The following is a 12884-nucleotide window of genomic DNA, read 5'->3' on the forward strand; positions in this document are numbered from 1 at the left end:
TGCCATGCTAGCTGCATCACATTTTTATATTGTTGGAGGAAACCACTCACCATCCAATAAAGTTTCAATGCATATTTTCCAAATTTATTGTACACTATTATGGGTTCCTTGGCAGATTTACATAAGCCATAAATGTGTTCCCAAGGTTTCCAAACAACTGTGGGTGTTTCACTATTTAAGGAATTTTCATTATATATCCTCCAGAGAGCATAGATTTCACTTACAATCCATCTCATCAGCTAAAACAAGAGAAAAATAGAAAAAAAAGATTTTTCAAGTAACAGATTTTGAAAAAAATACAAAGTTATATGATCAAAGAATAAACCAGATCCTGTTGTAAATGAAAAAGTGACATAAAAATATAGCTGTAGTTTAATGAAAAAATTAATTTCGCTGTTACAACTTCTCTTAAAATCATTACAATACCTATCTACAACACAAGACTTCATACAACTAAGTAAAGGCACAATATAAATAAAGGTATTCATCTTTAACAAAGACAAACTAAGAAATATGATCTTAAAATAAATTATGTTACAGCGCTTGTGAGTTTTCACTTGTTTAATTGCTTTTTAAAAGCCAGTGCTAAAATAGTCATTATTTGTACTCAGTTAAGGAAATCCTAAATTATTAAATATACTTAGAATTCTTTAATTCTTAAAATAAGAACATAAACTAATCATGTTTTATACATGAGTTTTTATGATATGCATATTTATGATGTATACACTACTTTCACAATAAAAGGATATATGTATATATCCTTTTATTGTGAAAGTAGTGTATACACCATAAAAGGACTATAAAAGGATTTATGCATACTGGAATGAAAAAGACCTTTTTACTACAAGAAATGTGCCCTAAAATTAATAATTGATTCTATGGACATTCTAAGAAACTTGTCCTAGAATAAATTAGTGGTTTTTCAGACTTGAAAATTGATATGACCTGTCTTCTGGTGTTTCTTCCCTTATATCTCTGGTGCTGAATTTTGAATTTGCATTAACGTACGGAATGAAATAGAAATTATTAAGTAATATTACATTCAGTAAGGCACTCAGATGACTTGGTTCCATCTGGTTTACATTTTTCCATGACCTGCAGGAATTCAGTAAACCTTTATTCAGCTCTGGAGAGACAGAAAAACTGGATCACAGACATTTGCACACACATGCAGGCCCACTAGGACTTCCAGAAAGTTTGAGTAAAAATTAGAAATCCTTTATAACATAGCCTTTATTTACTCTTTTCTTTAGACAACATTATCCAGCTGGAAAACCTCTCACCATCACTGATTTTTCAACTTCTAAAAAAGATAAACACTAATTATAATAATCTAGATAATTTCTTGCGACTTAATCCCCTTCATTCATTTTCCACTTAAAAAACTTCTCACAACATATTTCTTTTTTGTAGGAATTTGGAGAGAAATTCAAAAAGTCAAAGAAAGATAAAAAGGAAATAATTTTTTTAAGGGACCTTAATGAATTTTCACCTACCTCACAACAAAATATGTGCTCATTTGCTGAAACAAGGTCAAATGAGGTTTCATTTTGGACTATCACAGGAACCTAGTAGAAAGTAAATCAGTTAGGTCCATAACTAAATTATCTGGAGAAAATTAAATTAACATTAGCATTTAACAGCAGTGGACATGAAAATGTTGGACATCTGGCAAGCATTCATTACACATTTGAAAACTAGAAGTGATCATCTTGTAGATGGTTTGGTATTTCTTTATAAAACTTCCTTAAATGTAGGTTCAGATTTTTAATAAATTATTATTATTATTATTATTTTTACCAGGAGATTTAAAGAGTATCAAAATTGAATAATCACATAAGTAAATTGAGATGCCCTCAACTTCTTAAGTTATTTGCAGTTCTGCATTTAAATCATGATCATAACACTGTCTCATACTTTGAGATTCCCTTAGCCACCCACCAGGGTTCACTGGGATTTATTTGCTCTTGGTCAGTTAGTGGTAATGTCTGAACAACAACTTTATCATATCTTTGGCTGCATTATGTTCTGTTCATGAATATTTTCTTCTTGTACAGCCCATGTCCTTTTTGTAAGCAGTTTAGTAATAACAGACTGGGATTGCAGTTTATTGAACTAAATGTATCTGTGCCTCTCATCACATATTGGTGTTCATTGCTTGATTCTTTGATTAACAGAATATTGGCTTGTTTATGCTTACTTTTAGAGTTAAAAATATATCAGGTAATAAATAATTCTTAATAGCCTTTCATCGCTTGACATTTATATTAATTTTTATATAAAATCTCTTGTAATCATTGCTTGTTGATTCAAAATATATTGGACCAAAAGACGCATCAAAGTTTTAAGTGGGTCCTAAAGAAAACAAATGCTTTCTTCATCATACTCCAGAGATAGATTTTAAAAGCTATTTTTTATACAGATACATGTTTCCATGACTTTCTGGGCTGCCAGCTCTCTTGCCCTCATCTTTCAGATACCTCCACTCAGTTTATGCATTTTGGCAGTGTTTCCTATCCAATCTTTTGGTCTTGTCAATTACTCCTCTGACCTCTCCCCCTCTCTCCATTAAAAATTAAACTTAGATCTGTTTAGTGTCTAGTTAATAAAAAATGGAACTGACAAGCTGACAAAAGGAAAACTGAAAAGCCTGAAAAAGTTGGAAGGGTTGTCCAAGTGCTTTAAAACTTCAATATATGATCTGAAGTAAATCACATAAACCCTTAGATTGGTAACAGCATTGGAGAACACTTACCTCTGAAATACGAGGTTGTTCATTTTCTCTGTAATTAGTTTTAAAGTTCTGCACAATTTTAAAATGCTATGGTTACCTTGCAGACAAGTACTGTCAAAGACGTACTCTGTGTAGCCCAGAAAAATATGATAGTTGAAGTGAAAAAAAGTAATGTAGTTCTGGTAAAGCTAGTTCATGGTTTCATGACACATATGAGTACTTCAGACACCTGCTCAGGTGGAACATATAGAAATTTTTCTGCCATGAGAGTAATTCTGAACTGAGAATAGAGAAATAGAAGGCATCTATAAAAACAGAAAGGCATCTCTCTGTCCAGTTGTCTTCCAAATGAACATGGGAGTCAAAAAGTGAAGCAGATGTGGGGGCATACACAACCATGATGTTTTGTACCAGGAAGTGCTGATCCATGGTGGTCTTATCCCATTAATAAATTTAATTAATAATTAAATCTCAGATTCTGTACAGTATAATTGAGAATGCTAATTATTATGCTAACTGTAAAGAATGGAATTAGTATAGGTAGTCTTATGTCCTTTTAGACACAGAGAAACCGGTGTTGTGTGGCATCCAGCAGGCCTCTGAGTCATCTATGCAGCATTCTGTGCAGATCCCATTCATTTTGGTTTTGCTGACCTATGATACAATTTGAGCTACGAAAGAATATTCTTACAAGAAAATAACCCTGCTCTCAATTTCTGCTGTAAAATGAAAGGAAGAACTTGCTGCTGTGGTTAGATAAAGTAAAAGAGATGCAGGTGATGTAATTGCCAGTAAGGAGCTGGAGCTGCCTGCAGGCTCCTCCATCACCATCAGCAGTGTGAGCTCACCCTGGGCTCAGGGTTTCCAGTACCAGGGCCCAGCAGAGGAAGTTTGTTCAACAGGTAAAAGCCACTTGACCATGCAGTCAGTCCTGTCCTGGAGACCAGCACTAGTGCACCTTCATCTTTCATGACCATGCAAGCAGCACAGCTGAGCTGTCACACAGGTCACTGAGCCCTTGTGTACACCGGTCTCCAGGACAGGACTGAACACATGGTCAAGGGGCTTTTACCTGTTGAACAAACTTCCTCTGCTAATTTCACTCTACTTTTCACAAGTTAGGCAATTGGGATTTTTTCATCATGACCTTGCTTGTTTCTTACCTCTTTTGTTAAAAACTCTTGTGGACGTTTCCATGAATGCACTTTTAAGGATGCTGGCAACTTTATTTTCCCTTCGGGATCATCAAATGCAGGCTGCACAAAATATGCATGAACAAAAATGGACCACCTTTAAAAATTATAGTATTGTATCTTCCATGAGATTTAAAATAATATATTGTTCACAGGATAATTCACTTAAGGAACAAAATAGCATAAAAAAGAACTAATAGTATATACAACTAAAAAAAAAGCCCAAAGCCCAAGATGAAAATGCAGCACAAAAAATGCACCACCTCTAGTATTCAGAGAAGCTTATATGGTCTGCACTTTCCAAGATGTCTACATGAAATTATTCTTTTTCTTTTCCCCTTTCAGAAAGATCTCCAAAAAAAGCTTAAATTTTTAAGTCAGTTAGTCTTCTGTAACCAAGCTATTCCTATGTACTTTTTCAAACTCACTTATTTCTATAGCTTTTAAGTTGAACACTGAAAGTAAATATCTAAAGTGATTATGAAGAAACAAAAAACTCATGTTCCATGCATTTAGCACTGCCGTAGAAACCAAAGAGAGCTATAATTATGCAGCATGAATGAGCCCATTAAAAAGAGAGGCTCATACAGTTTTCAAAGTTGCATTTTTAAGTGATGCTTATCCTCCCTGTGCACAGAAGGCGTGAGGATATACGCTGTCTGTTTACTTACTGGCACAACGTGGGATGAGAACATGCCTCTGATACAGGTTGTGCTGACTGAGAAGCTAAACAGTTACATGGATAATGCTTTTTATTTGTGCCTGGATTTTCAACAGTTTTTAGGCATATTATGTATTTGTGAGTGTTTCATAGTCTATGGTGCACTCTGTCTTCTGCAGACCAGAGAAAGAGTTGCCGGGAACAAAAACCTGTGATACTCTGAGTCCTTAATGATTAAAGGAAGACAAAACAAAGTGCATCAGAAGAGCATAAAAACCAAACACAAACCAAAGACCCCCAAATAACCTTTTCCTCACTTTTTTTTTCATTGTGTAAATTCCTTCAACATGATAATCTGCAACAACCTATTTCAGTACCTGAAGGAAAAAAGAGAACCTGGGGAGGAGGGGAGGGATTGAATGTTTTAGGAATACTTTCTTTTTTTTTTCTGAAAGCTTAAAAAAATTCTTGGAGCCTGGACAATACAAAACTGTATTAACAGTGTTTATAGTCTGCTTTCAGAGACATCCAACTCTGACTTCATGGCATAACAGGAAAGTTTAGCTCTTAAACACTAGATAAACCAGAGAAAGGAGGCAGATGCGAATGACATGACGCTATGCAAAGTTAAAAAACAAAACCAAAACAAAACCAAAAAACTCCAAACAAACAAAAACAAACAAAGAAACAAACAAACCCCCGCACCTGGAAAGATACAACCTTTCTTTAGATAACTAGTGCAAATTTTGAATTTTTTGAAGCAGAATATTATAGGTCCAGGCTGAAAAAATCAAGCTTTAACTTATCAAGTTTAAACTTTAAGGTGGCTATAAGAGGCAAGTGCCAAGTCTCAGGGGTTCATGCTCTAAGGACAGGAGTCTCCACCACAAGTTCTCCAGGAAGGACATGGAAGAAATGAGAACAAAAGACAAAGACAAGATCAAATGCATAATCTCAGGAGCACAGTGCACAGCTCTAAGAGAGAGCATTGTGTTTAGGTGGTTGGTAAAAGACTTTCAGTGTTACATGGAAAGAGATCACTTCAGGTTGACTTCTTTACCCACACAAGAAAATAGGACTGTTTATATTCATGTTCCAAGTGTACTTAAAGGTTCTGGTTGACATTACTAATTTTGTTTCCAACTGAAATAACCTATTTGATGTTGAATTCTGGCTATCTGCTTGGATCAAAAGAGGTCATGTTACAAAATACTTTACATCTGTAAATTCATTTGCTGTGACTGGTATATAATTCCTTTAAACATGTAAAACAAGCAATGTGTCATACAGCTTGTAGCTGAAGAACTGAAGAGTCCAGTAAACAATTCAGAAGATCTCTTGTGCTAAAATAGAAGAAAGGTTTTAATATATAGTTCATTTGAAGTTTATGTATGATAATTTTCTGGTAGACCTGAAAATTAGTGCTAGAGAAATGTTTAGTACAGCCGAAAGACACCAAAAGTGGTAAAGGAACAGGAGAAGGACACAAAAGAAAATTATTTGCTTGACAAGTTAAGACAGTCTTCAGTACAGAATGTATATCTTCTCTCAAAACAATACCTTGGCCTCATAGGAATATAATATATTCAACCTTAGGATAAGAAAAAAAAATAATCTAGAAATATAAATGGAAACATAAACATAGTACACAAGGGGACATTCAGAAGAAATATATTAACAGTGCAGAATGTGCAAATGAAATAGGTGATGAATCATTGTATTTACTGCATTTTAAATTTAAATTTAAGGTGCTGAGTTTAAAAAGTTTTTAAAAAATAAGTTTACTACTACTCTGTATAGAAGACCCATACACTCTGCAATGATAACCAGTGTGAAGGAGTAAAAATCAATGAGATTTTTAATTCATTCCAAAGTTGGAAAACAGGAATTTTTCAACATCTGGCAGGTGTTAATTTTCTGCAAAATGACAATATTCCCTCAAATCATTCTGCACATTCTAGAACTGCAGACAGTGTTTCACATGTCCAGAAACTGCAGCGTACAAAAGAAAGTACTTCAGCATCCATTTCTGCCATAGAAAAGACCAATGCATGAAACCTTTTGAGCCCACAGAAACTGCAGTGCCCTGAGGAGTGTGTCAGTGCCCTGACATACTACAACAGTTCAGCTGTTCCCACATCCCCAGTTTTAGTTATGCTATGAAATAGATTTGAGGGTTGTATTTTTTTATACCATTAATATGCACACAGATATGTTAAGAGATCATTTTAAAAGCAGCAAATAAATAATGCACAATTGTTTCTAGTTTATTACTGTAGTTTAGAAAGGAACTACTTAAACATATTGAAAACATATGATTGAAAATAAATATATTTATCAGTAACACATTATTTAGAAGTTGTGGCAAATACTCTATTAAATAAAAGTATAAAAAATGAAGTAGAAATAATATGTATCACACAACTTACTGAAATTTGACCTTTTCCAGGTTTTTCTTTTCCAGCTTTTCCAGTATCCCATTTTTCTGCACTGATATCTGCATCACTCCATTCTGGCCAAATAGGAAATCTCCACTTCTCATTGGAAGCAGCTTCCTTGGAAAGCATAGATGGCCTGGAAAACACACAAAAGCATAAATAAAAATGAACAGCATTATTAGATAAGGGTAGTAGAAAGTATTTTATCTTATAAAATATTTTTTTAATGTAATAGGAATTTTAGTGCTTTTAACTATGTTAAATTTTGTCACTAAGACAAACAAACATCTTAGAAAATGCTTGATATTGTTATTATGTATAAACCAACAAAATATTTAACGCATTTATACTTCTGCTGAAGTAAATTGGGTAGCTGAAGCACAAAACCAGAATTTGAAGACAGTTTCTTCTCTCCTCTTTTCCCCTACTTCAAGCCACATGGTTCTCCTTTCTCTCCTGTGCCAGTCCTAGCATTCATCACTCAGTTCAACTCACTCACCTATCTGAAGGTGTTCCTTTATTTCTTCTGACTTATTTTCTTCAGATAACCAGAAGGAGCTTACCATGGATCCAGGATGCCCTGGGGAAAGGATTCCCACTTCCAGGCATCTGGGAGCTGCTAGACCAGCCAGCACTGTCTGCAGGCACTTTCATTCTCAGGGCTCTTGTGCTACCAGCACTCTCACTACTTTCTCTTGGCTTTCACAATCCTGGCAATAATTTTGCTGAGGCTGAAAGGATTTTCACAAGACTAATACACAATGTGTTCATAGCCACGAAGTAGCACTAGTGCACCTTCATCTTTCAGTGCATACAAAGGGTTGAAAAACTGAATTAGCTAGAATATTCATTCATTGTTCCTATATATAAATGCAACAAAATGTGTAACCATGTTCCAAAGTCAAACACAGACTACTTAAATGACTAAGGAAACTACTTAAATGACTAAGTCTGACTAAGGAAAATGTTGTCTATGAAGTGACACCTGAAAATCCTATTAAGCTGCATCACCCAGAAGGTGGAAGTGTCTTGGGGGAACAGAGGCATTGCTCATGTGTAGAGCAGTGAAACTACAAAAGCAAAAGCTCAGCTGGAGTAGAAATAATCAAAGGATGTTAAGGACAAGGAAAAAAGCTCCTGTAAGTACACTGGTAGCAAAGGACATATAAAGAAGCACATTGCTGCTCAGTGGGGTGGGGAACAGCTTAGTGACAAAGAACATGGGAAAGGCCAAGATACTCAATGTCTTTTTGTGTCTTGGGTTTTGTTGGAAAACTTGTCTCTCCCCAGTCCAAGAGTCTATTTACAAAGTCTGTGGGAGTGGAACTTTACCCACAGTAGAGGAAGGAGTTGGGCAGCACTTGAGGCAACTGGATGCACACAGCTCCATGGGACTAGCTGCAATGGGAGCAAAGGTACTGAGGGAGTTGACTGGAGTCTGATTTGGATTTTGGTAAATGCAGTGCTTGGAGACACTTTAAATTCAAATAGACATGGATCTAAGCAATCTGGTGTAAACTGGTCCTGCTTGAGTAGAAGTTTGACTAAAAAGATCCCAGATGCACCATTCAATCAATGTTTTTCTATAATTCCATAATACTTTATCAATAGTAAGGACAAAGACAAGGGTAAAAATAAAGATTTCTCACTGTCTAGACATTAACTACATTGATCCACACTACCAGTAACTCTTAATGGAAGACAGCTGTTAAAATTCAATACCATCTGTGCCTTCTGCTGTGCAAAACCCACCCAAACATAGCTTCTACTTCTCTAACTGGAAGGAAGATGAATTCTGTAGAGTGATACTTAGCTTTATTTTTTTTCACCTCAGTCATCTGCAAATCGACTCTATTAGGTTTGATCTTACATTAATGGCATCATATTTTCTCCAGTGTTTTCTTGAAGACTCAAATGATACTTCATTCTGTATTCAATAATATTTAACCAGCAATTGAAAAACCCTGAGGTGTTTATCAGTTTCTCTGTATAATTTCCAGTTGTTTCAAAGAATCTATTGCATCTGTGCTAACCACATGCATGAAGAACAATGAAAAACTAAGTGCTGGCTCTATCAACAGATTGTGATAAAATATCAACATTTGTGATACTTTAAAACCTGAACACTTCTAACACGGATTTAAATATTACTCCTGGCAGTTTCTTACACATAGTAAAAAATTTGTATGTTAAAATTCTCATTTTTTGTACTTTTTTTTGAATGGCATACTTATCAATTTTAAACATTTCAGGACTACTCCTAATTCTTTTGTATCTTTTTTCTACTTCTACATCTGCATCTCCTCTTCTACATATTTTATAGAGAGGCATGGAAATTTCACTTACTGATACCAATAATAAAGATATTCTGACACCATTCACAAATAAAATTAATGATAATTGCAATAATTTATAGAACCATAGAACGGTTTGGGTTCGAAAGGACCTTAGAGATCATCTAGTTCCACCCCTCCTGCCATGAGTAGGGACACCTTACACTAGACCATGGTACTCAGAGCCTGTCCTCATTTCTTGCTATAAGTTTTCTGAGTGCTTTGGGACAATAATGGAATAATAAAAAAGCATAATTTTTAAATGCAACAATGAGATATGGAAGACTTACTTAGCTTACTATCATACTAAGACAGAAAATCACTTTCTACCACACTTTGACATGACAGAATATCCTCAGCATTAACAATCTGGAATACATGGAAACAATGCTACCTATGATTGAGATGCTTAAACTAAGTTGTAGAAGTCAAATGCTACTGTATCTCAGAAATAATAATTCAATAAGACCTGGAAAATTCACAAATAACAGCAATTTAATTGGTCTACAAATATAAGTAATAAATGAAAAAAGACTTCTGAATTAATTAAAATACTGCATTTGAGTGATGCTATTAAGAAGTTCCTCTATTACTAGAATTGAATAATATAATGGTGAGACTTCTTTGAAATGAACTGTAAGATACGAGGACAATGCAAATTACTGCTATTTTATGCTCAGGCTGGATGGGTTCATTGTGCAACAGTATTTTTAAAACCAAATTACTGGCAGACTTCCTTTTAATCCTGTGCTAAACCCTAAAGGAGAAAAAGGAAGAATAAATTGCCTAATGAAATACCATGAAGTTGGCACTAATTCACCTGTGACCCTTAAAGCATCTTCTCCAAGAACACTGGTAGAATTGATACAGTGCCAACAGAGGAAAGAGGGGATGGCAGGACAGACAAGCACAACAGGGAAAATGCAGACAGATTGCAACCTAAGTTTTTCAGAGACTTCAGATTTATTACAGAGACAGGAAACAAGCCCACTGGAAATGTCCTTTCAAGTAATACAGCCTGTAGACATGTGCACTACCATATTCTGCAAGCAAGATCTTGTCAGCTTGGTTAATAGAGTCTAGGAAGCTAGGAAGCAAATATTTTCTTCCTAAAACAGATAAATCTACCTGCAAATTTTCTATGGCCATTCCTTAGAGAGGGAACCCAGCAACACTGATGGGATTATTCTCAAGAATTACAGAAGCATTGGTAGGTACTTTCAAACAGCATGGCTACTCCCATCTTCCTTTCCTAATAATCATGTCATTCTGGATCATCAAACAATTTCATGATTTTTTTAGAAATCATGAAGACACCAAGAGGCAGTAAAAAAAAAGTGTCCCTTTCTGTGAATTGTCTGAACAGTCATAAAAAAAACTACTTCTGTCCTCAGTAAAGCTTTTATACTAGTAAAAAGAGGGCAGAGAACAGAAGCTTCAACTTTTTTTCCAAATCTGCCCTGCAGGGAAGCTACTTAAGTATTTCTTTAATCTCTTCCAACCTCAAAGACAAAAGACTCCTTTGAAGACCTTATTTATAGCAGAAAGTTCTTTTAAACTATAATCACTGAAATGATTTTTTAAAAGTAGCATCTGAATATCTTAGAAACCCAGAGCAGAAACCATGGTAACACTCAAGTTCATAAGAATCTCTAAAGGATACAGGAAAGTTTGGCCAAGTATCAGTAACTCTGTGGCAAAATGATTTGCTCTTTTTCTTCATACCTAGTATCATTCTTCAGAAGAGGAATGAACAGAATGAGTCACAACCAGACAATTTAATCAGCAGCTAATAAAGAAATACAGTTTTCTCCTTATTATTAGCATAGTCAGCAGCAATTACAAAATAAAACCAAAATATGAATGAGTGGTTTACAATACCTTGCCATTAGTCTTACCTTGGATACTGGAGCCAAAACATACAGGATTCTCTGCAGAAGCAAAATAGTCTACGTGCTCAGAGCTCTCATGTTTGGGGAGACCCAAGCCATGGATGCAGCTCAGGTATGATGAGCAGAACAAATAATTGTAAACCATCTATGCTGCAATCACAGTTGCTTACAAAAGCCTCTGACAATAGGTTTTATTGTCATTTTACTTTTGTGTACTGGGGCAGGACTTCTTCCCCAAAAAGCACAGAGTACTTTCTATGTGAAGCAAGTTCAAACTGGAAAATTAAAGTGATGATAGAAAGAAAAGATGAACACCAACTGATTATTCTTTATAGACATATCATTTTTAAAGGGATCTGTCATTTAGATCACTGCTTCCAAGTGTGATGTTCTCATTTCTAAACATAGCTGATGTCTTTGTAGGTGTCAGACAAACTGCTAATAGACCTCAGTAACTTGTGAAGGATGAGCCTCTTTTGAAGGCACACACACACATTTGCTGAGACGGTCACCTAGCCTCACATTTAGCTTTGCCAGATAGAAGTCCACATATTTTCTTACTTATATTTGCCTTCACATTAATGGAAAGCAAGCTATTCCTTCTTTGTTTGCTTTCCAGATTCTGGGAGGCGGAAGAAAAACCCTAAATGCCAAATCCTTTATGCAAATTTTACACAGTAGCATGCCTTGATCGTTACTTAAAAGAAAAATTATTAGAAAATAGAAATTTAGAGGCCCTGTAGGTTTAAAACTTTAATTTTTTTGTTTGTTCTCCTTGTTTTCAGCCTGATTCTACTTGTTGCCCTAAAAATATTGTCTGAATTCTGATCCTTGTAATTTTAGAATTCCAGCTAAAATTGAGTATCTTCTACTGTTTTGATCCATTTATCCCAACTAAACCTTTTTGCTATATAAAAACTTGAACTCAGAAATTGAATATAAAGCACAAAATCAAGTAATAGACTTTTTCCATGTGTTAGGGGAAAAATATGAAGATGTATTCAAAAAACTGGTGACAAATAGACTGATAAGCAACTGCATATTTAATATAGATCACAAAGGATTTTTTTATCCTGTGTGAAAAAATATATGTAAAGCAAAAAAACCCAAAAAAATTCTTTTTTTGGAGGAATTCCTGTAAAATTCAACCTTCATGCTCATAGCTAGCTCATATAAAATGTTAGAATTTTGGATCCTGATCCTTCAATTTTTGCATTCCAGGAAGAACAGTTTCTATTCCACAAACTACTATTTGTAAACTGCTCAAAGACAGAAGTAAAATCAGGTGGCATTATATACTTGAGAAACAATATCATGTATGTGCTGCTTTCAAATGGCAAACCAAGACCCTGTAGCCCGCGAGAGCAATGCCAGAAAACAGCTTACCATTTTCTGTGCTGAGAGGCAGCTGTAGTGAAATTCTCTGCTCCTGATTCTACGGATCCAAAGATCTGCTATAAAAAAGCTTTGAATACAGAATGGAGAAAAATACTTTTTACTTATCTGAAAAACATTTTTCACATTGGAAGTTATCAGATTGCCTGGATGCCATTCATTGGACAGCCTTTCACATTCTACCACACTGGAGGTCACTTAAACCTTTGAAAGACATCCTTCAAATTTATTTGTT

At 35.0% G+C, this 12884-nt stretch overlaps 1 protein-coding gene across 1 annotated transcript in view; it reads right to left on the reverse strand.

Annotated features, from left to right (window-relative positions):
* ADGB (androglobin) overlaps positions 1-12884 on the reverse strand; it is a 97507-nt gene that overhangs the window by 77745 nt on the left and 6878 nt on the right. The window contains exons 2-5 of the mRNA XM_058801473.1: positions 7021-7165; positions 3901-3993; positions 1500-1571; positions 51-239 (exon numbers count right to left, since the gene is read on the reverse strand). Of these exons, the coding sequence (XP_058657456.1) occupies positions 51-239; positions 1500-1571; positions 3901-3993; positions 7021-7165 (499 nt within the window). The remainder of the gene's footprint in view (positions 1-50; positions 240-1499; positions 1572-3900; positions 3994-7020; positions 7166-12884) is intronic.

The sequence above is a fragment of the Ammospiza caudacuta genome, chromosome 3 (assembly GCF_027887145.1).
Source record: "Ammospiza caudacuta isolate bAmmCau1 chromosome 3, bAmmCau1.pri, whole genome shotgun sequence".
NCBI lineage: Eukaryota > Metazoa > Chordata > Aves > Passeriformes > Passerellidae > Ammospiza > Ammospiza caudacuta.